This window comes from Trichosurus vulpecula, chromosome 5 (assembly GCF_011100635.1).
Source record: "Trichosurus vulpecula isolate mTriVul1 chromosome 5, mTriVul1.pri, whole genome shotgun sequence".
NCBI lineage: Eukaryota > Metazoa > Chordata > Mammalia > Diprotodontia > Phalangeridae > Trichosurus > Trichosurus vulpecula.
In genome coordinates this window covers 278,469,755-278,491,976 of record NC_050577.1, presented here as the reverse complement: position 1 = coordinate 278,491,976, position 22,222 = coordinate 278,469,755, and the positions used below count along the sequence as shown (strand labels likewise).

Here is a 22,222-nt window from a genome sequence, read left to right as displayed (position 1 = left end):
AGTTGCTTACCAAATTATGCAATAAGGAAAATTTTAGAAATATAACAATATCATAAACAATTATCATCTATTTAAACTTCAAAACCAAAACCAATTAATTACCATGCCGGTGGCTTTACCTCAGTCAGATGTGATCCCAAATTGCCTGATACAGAGAATCATTCATCTCACATTGAAGAAAAATCACATAAAATTAATGTATATGAAGCAATTATATTCAACTTAAAACAATCTATATTCAAATAGCATTTATTTTATGACAAGCATTGTGCTAAGCATCTTTATAATCATGCGATCTTTATAATATCCCTGGGGATGAATTCCACCACCATCCCCTTATTGAACAGTAAACTTAAAGTAAATAGAATTTTCTTGGGGCTATATATAGTTAACAAATTTCTCAATGCCAAATAACAATATGCAACTTTTTATTATTCAAATATACATTTCTAAGTTCCATTCACATTTTTCTTGGGAAAGTTTTATAAACACTTTGGAATCACCTATCATAAGCAGGTCGGTTTAAAATGTGCTGGGCTAATATTCTAACTACTTCTTTTGGCCCAGGCAAAAAGGAAGCCTAAAGAATTTGAATCATTGCTAACAATACAGTTTCCCCTCCAGGCAGAGAAGTCTGACAATTAATTGAACAGTAATAATAATAATTCACAATAACCAATATCTTTACCATAGCTAAAATGCATATTAGATTTAATGGAACCTACCCACGAATCTAGCCTGAAAGGTGGGAGGACATAATTCCTTCTATCTCTCTAGAACTTTATTGGTTTTTAACATTAAAACAGTAATCCCAAAAAACCTAGTTAACAATCTTACAAGTTTCATAAGTGCTGGCCATACTGTTTTAGCTGTGACCTTCGATTAACTACAGGTAAGGGTAGGAATACCTTGTTTACCAAATGGCAATTATAAAACACAAGACAGGGTTAGCAAGGCTGAGAAAGTAACTTAGCCAGTTTTACACAATTGTTTTCATTTTTTAGTTTCAACAAAATTCATATTAAAAATTTCTTTGTCTAACACTATTTTTAGCTCACAACATTCACTCAAGTTTTACAATATAGGAGAATTTTACTACAGTTTAGAAGTATGATAATAATACAAACAGAAAAATTTCAGATGACATTAATGCATTCCCAAATCATTACATATGTGTGAGGTAAATAAAATGTGAAGACTTCACAGGGAAAATATGTATAAATATACATCTATATCTATACTAAGAAATGTTTAAAAATCAAGAAATAGGAAAGTGAAAAAAATATTCTGAGGCCATGAGAGTCTGATGGCTCAGCCTCTGGGAAAGTTTACCCTGAAACTTTTTGTTCTTTCTTCTGGTTCCGGTTTAAAGATTTGCTCAGTAAGAATAGGGTCGTTGTGACCTGCTTTCCTTTACTGTAAAAGTACTGTAAGAGAATGGAGAGGGCCTCCCCCTCTCCTTATCCTATTCTCCTTCTTTGGATTTATAGATGTCACCTCAGTTGTAATTATTAACTAAGGGAATGGAATTGGAGTTTCTGTGCCTCAATTTCCCGGTTCTTTGTTTAGCTTTTGTGCTCAGATTGTAAGCCCACCTCCCAGCCAATGGTGAGAAGGGTCAGAGGTGGGGTGGGAATTCTCTTGTGTTAGGTATAATTATGGGTGCTTTGCTCCTTGTAAAGTGCCTCAGTTGCTGGATTCGTTCTAGCAGGGCATGCCCAATTCTCGAGAATTGAATAAAATTTATTTCTGTTCCCACCCTGAGATGGCTCCTTATTAACTTTTAATTGGTGAGGGTCTTTCATCCCACACACATATTCACCAAGTATAGAGGCTTTTCTTCTCTCCCCACAGTTGCAGAGCTTGGCTGTGGACTGGGGGTGGTTGAGCCAGGGATTTGGGAAAGGGGAGGGGGACTAAGTACCGGGGAGTGCTGGGAAGCTGTAGAGTCCAGCACCTGAATTAAAGGTCTGAGGAGCCATTAAGGAGGGTCCTTGAGGAACTTTGCTTCCTAATAGGGGTTGCTGGGCTTTGGGAAACTTGAAGCAAAAATTCCAGGTTCCAGTGGTGTGGGAACAAGGACCTGGGGGCTTGAGAGGAGAGGTTCCTCTGCTTGCCTAGAAATGTGGGCGTCAGGGCCTCCAGGGGTCCAGGGCTGTTGTCAGTGGGGTATGAGAGGGCAACAAAGTAGCAAAGTACAGAACAGGGAGTAAAGCTTTTGTTGCGACATGTATTTTAATTTTTGTAGTTTCAATGTTATTATAATTTAATTTCCATTGAGACTTGAGGTGAAAAAACATCAAAATAAAGGGCCTAAATAAGAAAAAGCAGCTAGTAAACAGGGCAATTATTTTGAAAAAGAGCCAAATCTCTATTGTATATTCACAGCTGAATCACTTTTTAAACTTTCCAAGTAGCAAACATAGGAAAATCAAAGCAAGCTAGAAATATATATATACACACACTTATATATATTTTTGTTTCTCAGGAATATAGTAACAGTCTTTTGGGTAAGATGTTCAAATTGGCTCTCATTCTCTGCTTTTATTTCTCCATTTTGGAGGCTTCAAGCCACTTTTTTCAAACTCAAGTAGGAATGAGGGTCACTAAATTGCGCATAAAGATCTCTGTAGTTGTATATAAAAAATACTTATTAATTCTATTTATTTAATACTTTCATGTTATTAAGTATTTTACAATTCTGTTTATAGGATCATTACTAAAGTTCTTAATTCTAAAACTTGGGAAAGCACATTCTAGATTTTTTTTTAAATCCTTTTCCCAGTTTTTTATTTATACTAGTCTCATGGTGATTCTTATTAACCACACATGAATTAAAATAACTTTGTATATACTTCTGATATTAAGCTGGAATTCTTAACCCCCCAAGGAGTCTACAGATAGATTGGCGGGGGATATAGAAAAAATATTTCTTTTGTCATTTAAACTGAATTTTCTTCACATTCATAAGTGTATTATTATTTTGAAAAAGGTTTCATATGCTTCACCAGATTATCTATGGTTAACAGAATCTGCTAAAGAATTTTTAGCTGCTCTAACATTTTTTGCAGCCCTGAAAAGATCTTAATGGTTCTAATTTTAACCTGAGTAAATTTTACTTCTGTGTTCACTCCTTAAAAACTTTTTTGAAAGTGAGAACCTTGAATCCTCCAGCCAAGGTGAGTGGACTCTGGAAAAGATCCAGTGGCGCCTTGTCCCTTTTCCCCCACGCTGGGAAACTCAGTGTCTCTTTTTCAGATCTATGCATTTTCCAAATTTGTCTTAATGCCAGATAGTATAATAAATTCTGACTTTATCTTAAACATCAAATTTAGGAGTAACACATTCTACTTAACTCTAAGGGGAAAAGGTCCTCATTTTCTTTCTTATCTCTCTTCACATTCCAAATTTGGCCAGAATTGGAAGGAAGGGAGAAAGAAAGAGCATTTTCTTATTTCAACAACTTTACCAGCAAAGTCAGATAACATATTCTTTTCACACAGAGACACATAACACAAAACAGATACAGACAGAAAATGACAGGACACACAAAAAGGATTTCTAAAGGATTTCTAGAAATCTGGCATTTTTCTTTTCCCTTTCTACTTTGGTAACTCCCAATTAGCTAGTCTATCCCCTAGTGAGTTATTGTCATCCATCCCTGGGCTGAGGCTTACAAGATCTCTCCACAACCCCAATATCATGCTTAATTGTTCTTTGTACCATAGGAACTTTTCTTTCTGCAGTAAGATATATTTTTAAAATGTTCCATATGGAAAAGGCTGACATTGGGTAGTGTTCTCGTCCATCTTCCCTTAATCTTTTACTCATTTGTTTTTCAATAATCTCCCATCTTTCTAAATCAATTGTACCTTTTTGTTTTTGCTATTCTGTTATACAACAACCTCTTTCTGTTACAATTTTTCTTAATACTTGCAGATACGGATCCCTATCCTTAAACTGTATCTGCCCCATAGTTAAATTTTCTAAATCTACTTCTCTAATTCTCTGTATCTGTAAAATTTCTACAATCCCCCAGTAAGCCTAGTGATAATTAATCCTCTTACCCCTTGTGAATCGGCTCCGGAGCCTGTATTGGTAAGACATTACTCCATCCGGACTTCAGGTCCCTGTTCCAAGTGCCAACTGTACCAGCAGTGGCATGAATATACGATGAAGTAATAAACACAAGAATACAAAGACATGGGGCTAGGTGAGTCATATAGCCAAGTTATAGACTGATTTTAATGAAGTTACTGACAGTATTTTATACAGGTTAATTGCTGAGTTATCCAGACTTCAAAGAAGAATACAATAAAGCATTGGTTAAGTTTTTTATCTCCTTGTTCCTGGGAATGAGACACTATTTTTACTCAAGGCTAACCAAATTGAAACATTTATGTTCTCTCACATATAGATAACCAGATTGAAATATTTCTGTCATCTCCCACGTGGGTAATCAGCTACAAAGGCGGGTCTTCTTTGCCAAGTCTTCTTATCCTAAAACTGGCCTTGCCATGCACAGGCCCATTTTCAATTGACCCTGCCTTGCAGAGATCTAAGGGGCCTAAACAGGATATAGCTGGCTCCCCACACCTTTAATGGTACTGCCCACTATTCTAGTTTTGGAAGTCATCTTCAAGTCAATCTTCTTCCTCATCTTCACATTCAATCGGTTCATTCATACTTTATGTTCTTTAAAAGTTAAAATTTTTTTTCAATTAACAAGCTTTTATTTTCTCTCCTTTCCACCTCTACCTCAAGGCAGAAACAACATAACAACAAAACTCTTTATAACAAATTATCAGGCAAGCAAAACAAATTCTCACCCTAGTGGTATCCAAAAATATATGTCTTTAGTCCATAATCTCTGTCTCTCAGGAGGTAGGTAGCAAGCTTCTTCATTAATTAGCAATATTTAAATGAAATAATTTATGTAAAGCATTTAAAGAACTTTTATAACAAAGACAAATATCATTATAAGCAAACATTGTCCTAGGTCTCCTAAGACTCAGCTCTACACATTCTTTTTGATATATATCCCAGGCCTTGTGCCAAGGGCTGGTTATAAGTCTGTCCTATTACAGATCTTCCAATTTACTACATTTGCTCCTCAAACTCTCCCATTCCAAGGACTTAGAGCTGTTTGTAGATCTGAACTGAACCAAATTAAAGCTTGAGTACTCTTCAAAGATATAAACTAATGAGCTAAATATTGGCTTTGATTTTTTCAACATTCTTGGGAATTCCACAGTAGTCTTTTTTTAATCTTTACTGAGGGCCCAATGCACAGCAGAGAATGCCCTGTCCTAAATGGCTGATGGTCTAAAAGAAAAGATATTTATTGATCGTTTTTCTTGGTTATATGCCATTCATTAATAGGCTTAATAAGAAAAACAGGAGGAAAAAATACAATGAAAATCATTTTATTTCCTATCTAATCCCCCTTTAAGGTCTTTTAATATATATTTATACAATGAGTACTATAAGGCAACTCGGTGACTCTTGATGGGTCTGAATCATATGCTACCAGAGACGGTTGACAAATGACAATTCAGTTTATTCCTTTATCATGTTGCAAAAAATTCACATTTTGGTATAGAACTATTTTAAGCTAGCATGAAAATCTTAATGGAGAAAATATAAGAAAGTAAATGAGAAATGCTGTGCTTGGAGGAGGTGGACAATTTATTTAAATTTAACATTTCAAGTTATTTCTATAACAAAACACTGGTTTGCTTCAAGTTATTTACATTTTATTTTCACAAAGATTTACAAATAGTGCACTTTTAAGCACATCACACTAGTACAAGTCACTATCCTATTCAACCGAATCTAAAGAATATTCTTTTTTATATAACTTCATAACCTTCAGAAGTAGACCTATGTAATACTTTGTCTTCAGTAGAAAAACAAAATCTTACTTATGAAAACAAAAGGACAATAATTTCATAAAAATTATCAACTACTGTATCTTTTCTTGAGTTCTTCAAGAGAATTATCCTTCAATCCCGCATTTTCCAGGTGACTAAATAATGCACATGTAACTAGAGGAAAAGAAAAATTTTAAATTAAACTTTTACCTTAATTCCTTTAAAAATTTGATGCATTCTTGATTGGTATTCTTCCAAAAACGCCTATCACAACCCCACAATGCCTTACTCATTCTGTGCAATTTTCATCTAGGCCTTTCCAGAAATAATAAGAGGAATTTTTGTTTGTCTTCTCAGAGAATATATCTAAGGCATAACAGAGAATCTCCTAACCCAAGACTTGTGAAAAGAGGTGACTTCTACCTAATCCTGGCAATTCACAAGTACAAATGACACCACCAGAAGTTACTTAGGAAGCCCTGCCAAAGATTATGAAGTCTTAGGTGAGAAACTGAAGGTCATAGCAGCACAGTTGGTTTTTCCATCATGCAGAAAAGAAATATTTGGGATGAAGAACAAGGTAAGATGTTAGCATCTAAGCAGGGATCTCTGATTTCTGGACCATGGCTTAAAATACAGAAATGTCAGGCTCTTGTCTAGTAATGGAATGGACCTAACGAGTGCTGGTAAAATGTATTTGCTTAAAATTGCCAATCTAGTCGAAAGGGTTTTAAACTAAAAAGGAATAGGAACGAAGAAAACTGCTAGAATGTATCCACCAAGCCAGGTAGATGCCAGAGAGCACCTACGAGGTAAGAAGAACAGCCGTTGTAACACCAGAATTTCAAAGAGGAAAACAATTCAAGAAAGAAGGCAAGTAGCAGATCCATGACTTCAAATGACTAGGAATCAATGCAGAGTTTGGGCAACAAACAAGGCAAATTTGGGTTCCTACTTGCAAAGAAAACAAATTTGAATTGCAAAATATTCACAGCCATAGGAAATACTGCTACGAATCACTATGAAAAGAAATGCAAATCAAAAAAACTAGGAGGTCTGAACACACAACCAGCAAAACTGAAAAAGAAGAGCAGCTGCCTAGAGGACATCAAACACGCCAGTGCACTGTGGTTAGCGCCATAAACTGTTCCAATGATCTTGGAGAATTTAGAATTACGTTACTAACCAGTTGATTCAAATCTTATTGCTATGTATATATTCCAAAGAGCTCAAAGATGGAAAGATTTGATATACCTAAAAATATTCAGACCAACAGCTCCCTTTGTGGTAGCAAAGAACTGGATACAAATTAGATGCATGTTGACCGGGGAATGGCAAAACAAATTGTAATACCAGCATATTACGGAATATACTGCGCTAAAAAATTATGAATATTAAGAACCAAAAGGAGCATGGGACGACTTCTACAAACTAGTGTGGAGTTAAGTAAGCACAACTAGGAAAACTACACAGTAATGTAAATTGAAAAGAACCAATAAAACTCAAAGTAAACATCATATAACTAAAATGACCAAGTTTGACCCAAAGAGAAAAAAATAACTCACTCTTCTTTCCATTGCATATTCTTTCAGATTTGGTTGTTGTGGTGTTTAGTTTTGCACAACTACTATTTTTTCTTTTTTTTTTTTCTTACTAGGAGCGGCAGGCTGGGTTAAGGAAAAGGAAGGGAAGGGACACAGTCAGAAATGAAAGTGACATAATAAAATCGTCTGTTGTTCAGGGTGGGTGGGATGATAATGATGATTCCTAACAACAAAATAAGTCAGAGACGCTCAATTATTATTTTACTTCTGTTTTCTCTACCAAGGAAAATGACCTTTGGACTATAAATGTTAAAACAAAAGTGGCAAAAATGTATTGATGCCAAAAATAAAGAAATAACAAAAGAAAACCTAGCAGGCTTTGATGAGTTAGACCCAGAAAACCTAAATCCTTGGGTACTACAAACGAAGTGATGTAAGCCACTGTCAGTGATATCTAAAAGATTGAGAAGAACAAGAGAGGTATTGAAGGACTAGAAAAGGGCACATTCCCTGATTTTTTGTTTTTTAAGGGAAAAGAATAAACTCTGCAAGCTATAGGACAGTAAGACTGATTTTACTTCCTGGTAAAATTTTAGAATGTATTACTTAAAGAGATGGATAATGAACATCTAGAAAAGGAAGCTATAAATACAAGAAGCCAGCATAATTTCATAAAGAACAGGCCAGGCCAGACAAATCTTATTTCCTTTTTTTTTTTTTTTGCCAGGGTTACTAATGGGAATGCAGCAGATACAGCTTTGGCAAGATTTTGGCAAAGCACTTGATAAAGGCTCTCTTACTATTTTTACGAAAAAGATGGATGATATTTTGGATATGTTTGAAGCTGGCTGAATGGCTGGACCCAAAGAATAATCACTAATCATTCCATTTAAACTTGGGGTTGTCCCAGAAATTTGTGCTTGCTTGGTCTTAAGCTTTTTTCACATTCTTAACAGTGATCTAGGTAAGTGTATAGATGGAATGCTTATCAAATTTGCAGATAGCACAAAACCTGGGAAGTTTAATACAGTGGATAACAGAGACAGAATCCCAAAAAGTCTTGGCAGGTTAGAACCCTGTACTCAATCAAGTGATCTAAAATTTAATAGGGATAAAAGGATAAAAGCCGTACATTTGAGTACAAGGTGACTGGAGGGAGTTTTGAGAGAAAGATCTGAAAGTTTTCATGGGCTCAATGAGCCAAGGGTACTATTAGGCTCCATTAACAATATGCATAGTGTCTAGGAATGTGGTGGTCCTGCTAAACTGTTCCCTGATTACACCATATCTGGAACACTATGTTCAGTTCTGAATACATTTTAGGAAGGACATTCATAAGAAGACAATCCAGAGGACAGCAACCAGGATGACAGAGAGTACTGAGTTTGAGCCAAATGAGAACCAGTTAGAGGAACCTGAGATGATTAGACTGGAAAACGGAATACTCATTATTTATGGGTGACGTATCTTTCACTACTTGAAGGGTTATCATATGGAAGATATCAAATTATATTTGTTTCGTTGGTCCCTGTAGGTCATAAATAGGAGCAATGGGCAGAAATTACGAGGAGGTAAATTTAAGCATTCTGTCAAGAAAAACTTCCTACTATTAAGAGTTATGTAAAAGTAGAATTAGCTGCCTTAGAAAGTAGTAGGGTCTTCAAGAAAGGCTGCATGGCCACTTGCTGAAAATGTTGTACAAAGTACTCTTATAGAACCATCAAGGTGCCTTCCAACTCTGGAATTCTGTGATTCTTTGCAGAATCCTAATTCCCTCCCACTTGTCCCTTCCTCATTTAGAAGGAAGCAGTTGGATAATCTTCAATAGATAATTATATTTACTTGGCTAAGTAGCTTTAAATGGAACATGGGATAAATCAGTTTGCAAGAAATTGGTCCACAATGAGGACAGTACCTGGCAGGCACAATAGTAACACAGAAAAAGATTCTTGGGATAGTATAACTAAATTAATTTTGTGCTTAACTGAAAATCAGGCAAAAAACACTTTTTGGTTCCAAACTTCATTGCTGAAAATATTTTTGAAATATGCAAATCTGTTTTCTTATTTAAAAATAAAGCATAAGGAACATTGTCCTTCTCTGATTATTGAAAATTCTATGGTAGTCAACCATGGTGGTAGTCCCTGCTCCTGGAAAGGCTAGGGTTAAGGCTGATCCAGTATCTGCACTAAGTCTGGCACCAATATGGTGAGCTCCCAGGAGCACGAGGCTGCCTAAGGAGGAGCCAAGTAGTCCAGGTCAGGAAAATGAAGCAGGCTAAAGCTTCCATGCCAATCAGTATTGTAACTGGGGCCATGAGTGGCTGCTATACTCCTCCCTCACCTTCCCCCACCAAAAATAATTTGATAGTACACTTCAGTGTCATTATAAAAATCAAGGATCACAATAAATGTCAAGTAGATGAAAATGAGGAGACTGACCCAAACAACTACTGAGTGCTAGAAGGGACCTCAAAGTTCATTTAATCCAAGTGCCTCATTTTAAAGACGAACTTACCTAAATTGTTACAGGTATTAAATAAAAGGTTTATGTTTAAAAGACATGCAGGAATTACCAAGAATGGAAAATTTTTTTCCCAGTACTCACCCTTTTTTTCTGATTCAGACATAAACATTACTGCCATATCAAATCTTTTTAGTTCAGATAATCTTTGTAAAATTTCAAGGATAAGTGATGGTTTTTCTTTGCTGAAATGATAAAAAGAGGAAAACAAATGATAAATCAAAACCACTAAACCTTTTAATTTCTTTTTTCAAGATTTGTAATTAACCTTAAGGACTAGATTTTTCTTTCAGCTATTCATTTTTCATTCATTCTACTTTAAAGTAGAATTTTCATGATACTGTTCTAATTAAGACTTAGGATTTTTTCCATCTGAAAAAATTTAACCATTAATTTTTCTAGGGACTAAGAATCAAATCCAGTAAAGTAAGTTGAAAGGAATTATAATATGTCCATCTTTGGGTACTTAGAAAAGATAAATTAGCCTACTTATCTATTATACTCTATCAGTTCTCTTCTCTTCACCCTTTCCCTAGAGGGAAGAAAATGTATTTTCCCCTCCCTCTTTGCCATTTTGCTTTCCAATTTCAATACTTAATATTTCTTTGAAGTTTCTGCAATGATAAAATTACTGAATGTAATGAAAAATAATTTCTTTACATTTAATAAATTAAATAATAAGTGAAAAGCAATGAATTTCCTACATCATAGTAAAAAAGTAAAGTTTGGTAACATATTAAGATAATTAAGAAATTCAACTTACTCAATGTAAAAATCATGCACAATTTTCAAAATCTGGTTGAATACATCCGGCTCTAAGGATTTTTGAAACAGCTTAGAATATAGGGAAGGCTCAATTTGCTTGGGAAAAAAATAAGAATAGTTATAAGAGTTACTGAGCTTTAAGTATGTAGGTTTATAAAAATCATAATCACATATCTCATTTTTCATCAGCCACTTACAAACAGAGAACAAGTTTTGAGATGAGGAATGACTGATATATACAAGTCGCCATGCTGTATTAAAATGGACTTGGAGATCCATACTGAATTCAAAGATACAGTGGAATATACAAATAGAAATTATAGTCTATAGAAAATATAAGATAATCTTCATAGCTTACTTAGGCCTGGAAAAGCAGTTCAAAAAAGGAATACCTTGCACAGGAGACTTGTGAATACAAAAATGACTTTTCTAGTTTTGCCCTTTGGTTAAAGATGTAGGTTTATTAAATATGGAAAGGGCAAAATTTAATAAGTGGATAATTTTCTTCAGCCAAATGAAAGCCTAATAGGTGGAAGACAATTCCTAGAATAAGGATTTTTTCACTATTTTGAAGACCTCAACCTGAAAAAACAGGGTAAAGTTTCAATATATATAACTTACATTAATATACTGTAAATGATAAATTGTACCACAGGATACAGTGTAAAGGAAAACAAACTGTCCAGATATTTCAGTTTAATCAGAATGACATGTCCAAAACAGAACTCACTTCTTTCTCCCTGAAATCTCCCCTCTTCCAAATTTCCCTATTGTTGTAAGGCCCTACCCATGTTCCCCCCTTTTTTGTACTCTCAGTGCCTAGCACATATTAAGCACTTATTAAATGCTTGTGAATTGCCTATATTTTTATATTATGAATCCACGTGAGATTAGGTGATGGGTAAAGACTTGACTTTTCTTTTTTAAATTTTAAAGTATTATGGATACCATTTGTTTTTTACAACATCATAATTTCCAAATAAAACACGGCTAAGCAATACCAACCCACACAGCAATCATGTTTGACAAAGTATGCAACATTCTGCATCCAAAGTCCACCACCTCTCCAAGGGAAGGAAATAAATGCATTTCCTCATCTGCTCTCCAGGGCCAAGATTGATTATGACAATTATGTGGCATTCACCTTTGTTTTAAATAGAATTACTAATTCATATCACTTACCTTTAGATACTGATATAACATATCTGGAGAATTTTTCAGCTTTCTGAAATCAGATTCAAGCTGAAATGAGTTTGCAGGTACTGGTGGAAGAACAGTTGCAAAACTTGGAGCAGGTATTTTTACTTCAGTGGAATTTTTCTTACTGAAAGACTGATTCACAGTAGACTGATGTGCAGTTGATGAATCCACTTTTATACTGGCATGAGGTCTGAAAAATATTTAATAACTTATGTAGTGCTTTATAAACATACACAGTGTTATTTGAATCAAACAATCCTTTGAGGTAGGTGCTAGAGATATTTTTATTTCATAGATGAGCAAACTGAAGCTCAGGAAGGTTAGAGGGCTTGCTCATGGTCACTTGGTCCTAGGTGACAAGCAGGAGTTGACTCTAAGTCTCCTTCAGTTCGACCCCTGGCTACCTGAGCTAAAGTTCTTGGCTGGGAAAATTAGTATCTTAAAAAAACTGTATTAGACAATGTATTTTCTCCATGGTCTACTTACTGCTCACATTGCAATTTTTCTCGTCCCTACAAATAAAAAAAGATTGGAGAGAAGAGGATGGATGTAATTGATTACCTTTTACCTATCAAACATTGCAAAAAACCCTGGGTTCCAGTCTTAAAGGCAAAAGCATTTTAAATTTTGTATCAGTAGAACTCTGAATAAAATTAAAAACAGATAAATAATGTTTCCCTTTAGTAAATACCTTCTTGTTATGTTAGTTTTCTGATGAAGCAATCATTTTTATTAAAAAGTTTATGAAATTTAGGCTGAAACAAAAACTTGCTTAACTTAGCCTACATACATCCATTAAATTAATATTACCATCTACCTTTCCACTACCAGGGGAAAATGTTACTGCTTAAAAAATTGTAAAATCAAATGTGAAACATACAAAAACATTCTCAACACTATAACTGGAGCTATTCACCAGCCTTTGTGGATGTTTCTTTAGTTATCAAATTTAATCAAACTTAATCACCAAATTTTCTTCCAGATTAAAAAAACTGAATAACTTCTGAACTAAAGTCTATACTGCACAGTCAAGATATTTTCTTATTCATTCAGACATCTTGCACAGTTGCCCTAACCCATAATGTCTCACAGCAATATCACTAATAACCTAAAACCAAACTCCAGCAGAACTTCTAGTCCTCTAGAATGTAAATCACTAGAGAAGCAAACTGGATTGACGATGATGATGATGATCAGCACTAGTGCTCAGGATTCAATGGCCTTAAATTCTCTGACCATCAGTATATTTTCAGTCATCATAATGTTTACTTTCATGTACATAATAAATAACCACAGCTCCAAAAGACAACTACAATGTTTCACCTAATGCTGTCTTTTCACAGAACCAATATACAATGTTGAAGAGGGTAAGACTGTAAAAATTATTTTTTTGCAGTAAGCAAGCATTGATAAAAGTCTTTGTATGCTTTCGTTGTGTTTCCTTAAACCAAATCTCAGATATTATACTTAAAAAACACTGGTGAAAATTTAAATTACTATATGATTTTACTCTTAAGCCAAAACTGAGCAGTTGCTTTTGCTTAGTAAAGTACTAAAGCGCAGACTAATTAAAAGTACCAAGTCTTTTCATAGCAATCAGGTCCCCACAGAACACTACCAAATGTGTACATTTGTACTCACCGCAGGACTGGAAGATCTGTGATTTCTTCTATTTTTGATACTTTTGCTTTTGGAGTATCACTTGTGGGCAAAAGATCATCTTGGCTTGAATTCTTTTTATTTGTAATAGCCTTCGTAACGTTTGTTGGATTAATACAATTGGTCTCTAACATGGAAATGGAATTTGTTGCTGGCAAATCAACGTTTTGCACCAAGTTACCAATTTCTTCAATGACAATTGTCTTCAGTGGTTTCTAAATTGAATGGGGAAAAGTCAGTTCGTTGATATATATTTGCATCCTAATGGTTTAATATTACCACCAACACCACAAATATCTGGACAAATTGTAGGGACACTGTTCTTTTGGCCAACTTTCTTCAGACCGCTACTCAAAGTTTGGTGGCTCCCTTTAGAACCAGAGAGGTATTCTCAAACATACGGAGAACATTCTGAAAGATCCGAAAACAATTTCAGTTACTAGTTCATCCTATGCTTTGGGACTTTCTGAGTTCCAAGTCCAGGGCTATCTGCTAAATCTCCTCCATAATACTACAAAGAACCACAATCTTGGGGCAGCTAGGTGGTACAGTGAGTAGAGCACTGGCCCTGGAGTCAGGAGGACCTGAGTTCAAATCTGTCCTCAGACACTTGACACACTTACTAGCTGTGTGATCTTGGGCAAGTCACTTAACCCCAATTGCCCTGCCTTCCCCCTCAAAAAAAAAAAAAAAGAACCACAATCTCAATCACTGCGGTCGTCCTCAAAGCTCCTATTGTAGTAACAACTTCTCATCTGGTGGGGTGAGAGGGAGAGAAAAACTGCAGGCCTTGGTCAGCCCTTAACTCCTGTGGCACTGAACTTCCAAAAGTGTACTAATAAATGGTGGTCTCCAAGGGGCCTCATTTCAAGACAGCTTTCGCTGAGACACAGGTAGTTCACAAGTATTAGTATCATCTCAGCAGTGTTACACTGCTTCTCCCCAGAGTCAGGAAGCTGGGGTACAGATGGAATAGAGGTGGCAGAGAGCATGGCCCACCTCAAGTTAACTGGGAGTGGCTGACTTCTCTCTTCAGCCCTTACCTCACAAGACAACTGAGGACACTGAGTACCTAAAAGGCTGAGGAATGGGTGGAGAAGACACTTAGAGTAGCAGTGGGGGGTTAGGGACCACTTATAATTCCTGAGGCCCTGGACATATAGTCATAGCTTCCTTGGGCATGGTACAGGTAGAGTACAGTGTAGAAACGTCTAAAGGAAGTTCACTATTCTGCCTTCGCCCTCAGCTTCCTTTGGGAACAAGATAATCCTTTGGAAAAAGGGAAAGATGGGGAGAGGGAAGAGAAATTTGGAAGGAGTGAAAAGAAACCAGAGGAAAGACTGAGAAAATAAACTTAAGAAATATACAGGGAAAGAAGAGACAAAGATTTACAGGAAGACAAGTGGTGAAAGAGCAGAGTATTTGGGAGCAAGGAATGGGGGGAAAGGGAGATGTCAATGTAATGGGTGTGTTAGAGGAAAAAGAGGAAAAAATGCATAGAAGAACCAGGGGAAAGAACCAAGTGGGGTAGTAAAGGGTGAGATAGATGATGTTTAGGAAAACTCCTGGAGCATTGGGTCGAAAAATAAGACTGGGTGGGGTGGGGTGGTAGACAGAGAAACAGGAAGAGTGAGGGGGGGAGTGTCAAAGAAAGAGTGATAAGGGAACAAGGAGAGTGGGGAAGGAACTGTAGAGCAGACTTTCTAGTCAGAAGAGGTTCTTAAGAAACCTTAACTCCACCCCACCTCCTGGGTACCAGTCTTTCACAGAACCCAGTTGTCTACCCGTCCCCATCACCTTTCACTCCAACTTTGGTCTTAGGGCCCCAAATGCCCCACTCTATTTCCCAGCCTTCTTCACCTTAGATAGGAATCTAGGTACTCCTTCCCCCTCCAAACATCTTTACTCTGCTTCTGGAAAACAAATGTTGCTCTCCCTAGACGCCTGCACTCTATCTCCCACAGATAATCCCTACACAAAGGAAAATGCCCAAGAGTGGAGTAAGGGTGCAGATGGGAGATGATACTGGAGGATGGAACACCTCTCTTCCTGCCAAGTCAGAATCTTCCTCCTTCCTAACTTATACAAGACAAGTCCCCTGAGGGACGGGGTTAGAAACAGAGGTATCTGGAGAGAAAACAAGGAGAAAATTACTCCTTTAATTCCTCAGGTATAAATCCAAACACTGAACAACCTTAGAAACTTCAATGGACCACCCCAGTTGTGTCATATTTCCCTCTCTATATATTCCACGTTCCAGCCAAACTGTACTCCCTCTCCCCACTGAGGTTATTCAGTGCCACTCCCTATGTCCTTCACCTCAGATTGGTGAAATCTACCCTTACTGTAAGACAGTTTAAACACCTTTTAAATCCATCTTTCATTTCCCCCACTAACAAGTGTCCACACAGAGTTCTCTTCATCAATTCTCATAACTCTGAGGTCTATTTTCTTGGATTTTTGTCTAATTCAATGTGTTGTGACGATTGCTATACAACAGCTCACAGAGAAAGAGGCTCTCTTCTTCGGAGTAACATCTTTCTGTTACAGGAGACTATCACTAAAGACCTCAAAAGTCCCAGTTTCATTTCATAAATATGAATCCATTTTCCAGAAAAGGGTTTACTCATCCTTAGTTTATATAAACAATATATAATTTATGAGGGGACAACCCAATTTCTAAATCTCTAAGTTACAGAGCAAAGTAAAAATAAATTGACAGATCCAGTTGAAATGTGGTATCAGTGAAAAAGCAGTAGAAAGGCACTTCTAGGCTTGGCTTTTCTATGGACTTCTAGAAATTCTGGCAAATAACTGTCCCTAAATTTTATTATATGAAAATAGGAAAAATACCAATTGCCCTGAGTATCAATTACTTATTTATTAGTAAGTCATTATGTTCTGGGCACTGTGCTGGGCTCCGTGGACACAGATACAAAAATAAGGAAGTCCTTGCCCTCAAGAAGCTTATATTCTACCACGGGGAGACAACACAATCATCAATAAACACAGGATCTAGGGGTACAGAGAAGAGAAAAGATGTGAAGACTTTATGGCATTGTTTTAAGGACTATTCTGAATAAGATACAAAAGTGTAAATGCTCTGTAAATTATGAAATGCTAAACAAATATAACCTATGTAAGATTTAGAGTTTACAAAATACCTTCCTCAGAGCAATCCTGTGTGTCAGGGAGAACCAGCACCCATTTTGCAAACAAGGAAATAGAGACTCAGTAGGGCTGAGTGCTGCCTTGCTATATTCACAGCGTTAATCAGAAGAAGAACTGAGACTTGAACCCAGTTATTCTGATTCTAAGTACAATGTTATTAATTAAGCTGCTTCTCCAAGGTAATAAAAAGGAAAACATCTCATTTTAGCAGCACTTTTATTAAATACTTTGCATTAATTTATTATCAGTATGGAACATTTTATACCATTTTATATCATTTTTATAATTTCAATAAGACTCAGAGTCTGAACTGATTAACCAGAAGAAATGCCTGATCCTAACAGTCTCTTTGTTCTGAGTGACTCAGAAAATGCCTCTATCTCATGTCAATAAGCCCAGATGGAGCATTCTTTCCTCTGTCCATGGTCATTAAGGATGAGACCTTTAGCCCCGAGAAATTGTCTTGAATTATGTGACTTTTTCTTATCTTAATATTTTATGGGCATATACTATGTTATGGAATGTTAATGGTAAATTAAACACAGAGATCCTGGGTTGTAATTCCAACTGACACTTTGTCAACTATCTTGACTTATTGTATTTACAACCCATTCCAGAAAATCCTTGCCTTGTATCATGGTTAAACATGCATGGCGGTCATAAAAGTGATGTAATACAGGCATGCTGAGTTGGGACTAGGAAAAATGTACATAAGTTTTCTAATTTCTTTGTTCAGGCAGTCAGAACTTATGCTCTGGCTCCTTATACATACAAGTAAGCTAGCTTAGCTAGCTTTAAGGGAATAAACAATATGGATTTTTCTATCATCTAGCTTGTTTGCCTCTTTTAATCAAACTTTCAGGTTAACATCAGAAAAAAGATAATGAAATTTAAGTTTGCAGTGCAAAATATTCTAAAACATTCTTTTATTTTGGGAATTTAAATAGCTGTGTTATTTTCTTATTCTTATCTCAATAAGACTAGTAGGTATAATGCCACAACTGCTCAAAGTAGAACTTTCCATATTTGCCTTTCAAACATGTGTATTAGATTTCTCAATTTTATAAATTCAAGTAAATTTCCAGCATTTTTTGAGATAACACTAATATTAAAACAGAAATGCAAACTCCTAGAAATAGTTATACTTACATTTGATCTAAGATGAAGTGGTTTATCAATAGATTTTACCAAGTTTTGCCTTTCAGTTGATTTATCAAACACATCAGCCCATAGTCCTTTTTCAATCAGTTCCTTAAAAATGAATGTGAGATGGTTATCTGATATTCTCAAGTGAAATATGGAATAAATTCAGTATTTTCATATTTAAGAATTTTAAAATGTTGCTATGACAAGAATACCTACTTTTTTAATACTGGAAAGTTCACTTATTGCTTGCTTATTTCCTGGTTCAAGATTTAAAACCATTGTGAAGTCTGAAAAAAAGGAAAAAAATACAATAGTCAAAGTATTTATAGAGTTCAGGAGATTATATGTTCAGATTCTAATCCCATGTCTTCCTACCAAGGTCATACTTAAATGTGTTAGTAAATAGAGCAAGTCATCCAGGGGAGAACAGCATTTAGCAGTAAAGATCTAGAGTAGATTCTATTTTTCTGTATTTCCTATATGAATAGGATAAGTCAGTCTTAATTTCTTCCCCTGAATACATCAATAATTCAACTCAGATCAATACACATTCATACAAAACGTACAAGGTATAAAGCACTATGCTGGGTGCTGGGGATATAAAGAAAACATTATAAAAGTACCTGCACACGAGTTTATATTCTGCTGAGGAGATATAATATGTACACAGATAAACTGAAAAAGGTAATTCAATGAGGGAGAGAATATTAACAAATAATAAATAGATGGCCCCCAAGTTAAAGGATTTTAAGAAACAAAGGTGAGGAAGCACATCCTACCTTTGGGGACAGCTTGTGCAAATGAAGAAGAGGCAGATGAAATGTTGAATTCAGGAACAACTGGCAGTACTGCTTGGCTACAGATAGATTTTAAAATTTTGGTTCAGACCCATGATTTCACAGATGAAGGAACCAGTGAAGACCTTTCTTCTATTAATGCTGGCAACAACTAGAGTTGCCTGGGGGTGCTGAGAGGATAACGTGACTTTCTCAGTGTCAGACAGTATATGCCAGAGGAAGGAATTGAACTGTCTCCCTGACTCCAAGGCCAGCTCTCTATTCACTATGACAAACTGTAGTGTTGAGGAAGGGGGAAAAAAAAGAAAAATCCTATTTCTTTATGTATTTATTTTAAAAATAGAAAAATAAAATTTAAAACTGTAGCAACTGAGCAGCTGCTATTTGCAAGGTCCTATGAGGGATACAAATATGAGTTAAGTCATGACCTTGCCTTCAAAAAACATATATTCTAGTCTAGGAGGTTAAGATGTATACATCAACACCCATAATACAAGGGGGAATGAAATAAGTTCAATTGAAAGGCACCCACAATGAACAACGAGGGCCTAAAGGGAGAGAGAAATCACTACTAGCTGAGGTTGATGAGGGAAGACTTCATGGAAAAGCCAACTTCCCTCCCCACCTGGATCAACTATTCAGGGAGAAAAACGGGTCACATTCCTTTCAAAGTCAATTGTGAGGTTTGTCTCCAATCATATTTACCTCATTATCACTCAACATTCCCTCATTCTGCTCCTCAAGTCTATTCAAGCTTATAACTTAGCTTTATAAGTGCTACTGGGAAAATTTTTTTTTCTAGCTCCCACTGAAGTTTTCTTCTTTTCCATTTATTTATTTTTTCAACATTCACTCTTGTAAGATTTTGAGTTCCAAATTATTTCCTCCCTCCTTCCCTCTCTTCCCTGCCAAGACAGCAAGCAATCTGATATAGGCTATACATGTACAATCATAATATTAAATGTACTTCCATATTAGTTATGCTGTGAAAGAAGAATCAGAACAAAAGGGAAAAACCACAAGAAAGAAAAAAAAAAGCAAAAAGAAAATAGTATGTTTCAATCTGCAGTCAGACTCCATAGCTCTTTCCCTGGACACAGACAGCATTTTCCATCACCAGTCTTCTGGAATTGTCTTAAATCATCATATTGCCGGGAACAGCTAAGTCTACCAAAGTTGGTCATTGGACAATGATGCTATCACCGTGTACAATGTTTTCCTGGTTCTGTTCACTTTACTATGTATCAGTTCATGTAAGTCTTTCCAGATTTTTCTGAAATCTGCCTGTTCCTCATTTCTCACAGCACAATAATATTCCATTACACTTATATACCACAACTTGTTTAGTCACTGATAGGCATCTGCTCAATTTCCAATTCTTTGCCACCACAAAAAGAACTGCTATGAATATTTTTGTACACATGGATCCTTTTCCTTTTCATGATCTCTTTTGGATTCAGACCTTGTAGGGGTACTGCTGGATCAAAGGGTATGCACAGTTTTATAGCTCTTTGGGCATAGTTTTTTGGGGAAATTTTCCCACCTGAAAAACACCCTTACCCCTTCCACAGCACTTCCCAGCTGTCTCCTAGCATTAGTCTCCCTGCCTCATGTCAAATCCAACCTCCACTTAAATGACTTTCCTAAATAGGCCAATATCAGTCTCCTTAATAATCTTTAGTGACTACCCATTGAATCTAGGATCAAATTTAAACTCCTCTTTTGGTCATTTAAAATCCTTTACAACTTGGTTCCAAACTAACTTTCCATATTTATACCTTATTCCCCTTTTTGTATCGGCCAAATAGACCTTATATTGCACAAAAACAACTAAAAAAATCCAAACATGAAGGGAATCTAAGGTATTGGTACCATCGATTAAGGAGAACCACATAAAAATAATGAACTTATGTTGAAAACTTTCTTCTGAACTGAAATCAGATTCACATTTGCTTATTTTTTTGCACTGTGTGATGAATATCCACACACAAGGAAACATGATTCCTACTGAAAAAATGCAAAGCTGTTATGTTTACTGACTTACAACCTAATATCTAATTGCTGTTTGGTGTAACTTTCAATAGAAAATTATCTTTAAAAAAATTACTTACTAAAGCTAGTAACTGATCAATTTTAAAAACAGGATTTTTTTTTCCAATTCAAAATTATGCTAAAAATATTGTCAAACAGCTGAAGCATTGGTTGGTTTTGCTCAACTGCTTGTTTTCTTTTAAAATCTTTGTTACTAAGAATGGCTTATTGGGCTTATTCTGATATAGCAAGGGCTATATCAGAAATGAAACTGATATGAACTACTTCACTAAAAGACATCCATGTAACTATATCACAATCTGGACAGTTCCTGGCATATAGTAGGGTCTTTTATAAAATTTATTTAATATATTTAGTTTTCAGCATTCATTTTCACAAGAGTTTGAATTACAAATTTTCTCCCCATTTCTACCCTCCCACCCACTCCAAGATGGCTTATATTCTGGTTGCCCTGTTCCCCAGTCAGCCCTCCCTTCTGTCACCCCCCTCCTCTCCCATCCCCTTTTCCCTTCCTTTCTTGTAAGGCAAGATAAATTCCTACACCCCACTGCCTGTGTATCTTATTTCTTAGCTGCACGCAAAAACTTTTTTTGTTGTTTTTGAACATCTGTTTTTAAAACTTTGAGTTCCAAATTCTCTCTCCTCTTCCCTTCCCACCCACCCTCCCTAAGAAGGCAAGCAATTCAACATAGGCCACACGTGTATAATTATGCAAAACCCTTCCACAATACTCATGTTGTGAAAGACTAACTATATTTTACTCCTTCCTAACCTATCCCCCTTTATTGAATTTTCTCCCTTGACCCTGTCCCTTTTCGAAAGTATTTGTTTTTGATTACCTACTCCCCCTATCTGCCCTCCCTTCTATCATCCCCCCTTTTTTATCTTCTTCCTCCTTCTTTCCTGTGGGGTAAGATACCCAATTGAGTGTGTGTATGGTATTCCCTCCTCAGGTCAATTCCGATGAGAGCAAGATTCACTCAATCCCCCTCACCTGCCCCCTCTTCCCTTCCTACAGACCTGCCTTTTCTATCTCTCCCTTTCTCCCTCTCTTAATATATTCCTCTCTCATCCCTTAATTTGATTTTATTTTTTAGATATCATCCCTTCACATTCAAGTCATCCTGTGCCATCTGTCTATATACATTATACAATATATATATACACACACATACATACACACACGCATATATATACATATATATATACGCATACATACATACATACATATATGTATATATATATGCATATTCCCTTCAGCTACCCTAATACTGAGGTATCATGAATCATACACATCATCTTTCCATGTTGGAATGTAAACAAAACAGTTCAACTTTAGAAAGACCCTTGTGATTTCTCTTTCTTCTTTACCTTTTCATGATTCTCTTGATTCTTGTGTTTGAAAGTCAAATTTTCTATTCAGCTCTGGTCTTTTCACTGAGAAAACTTGAAAGTCCTCTATTTTATTGAAAGTCTATATTTTGCCTTGGAG

At 36.0% G+C, this 22,222-nt stretch overlaps 1 protein-coding gene across 1 annotated transcript in view; it reads right to left on the bottom strand.

Annotated features, from left to right (window-relative positions):
- Positions 1–5,410: 5,410 nt before the first annotated feature.
- RPAP3 (RNA polymerase II associated protein 3) overlaps positions 5,411–22,222 on the bottom strand; it is a 60,452-nt gene continuing 43,640 nt past the window's right edge. The window contains exons 11-17 of the mRNA XM_036761024.1: positions 18,098–18,168; positions 17,885–17,986; positions 13,547–13,779; positions 11,888–12,095; positions 10,704–10,801; positions 10,025–10,125; positions 5,411–6,047 (exon numbers count right to left, since the gene is read on the bottom strand). Of these exons, the coding sequence (XP_036616919.1) occupies positions 5,962–6,047; positions 10,025–10,125; positions 10,704–10,801; positions 11,888–12,095; positions 13,547–13,779; positions 17,885–17,986; positions 18,098–18,168 (899 nt within the window). The 3' untranslated portion in view covers positions 5,411–5,961. The remainder of the gene's footprint in view (positions 6,048–10,024; positions 10,126–10,703; positions 10,802–11,887; positions 12,096–13,546; positions 13,780–17,884; positions 17,987–18,097; positions 18,169–22,222) is intronic.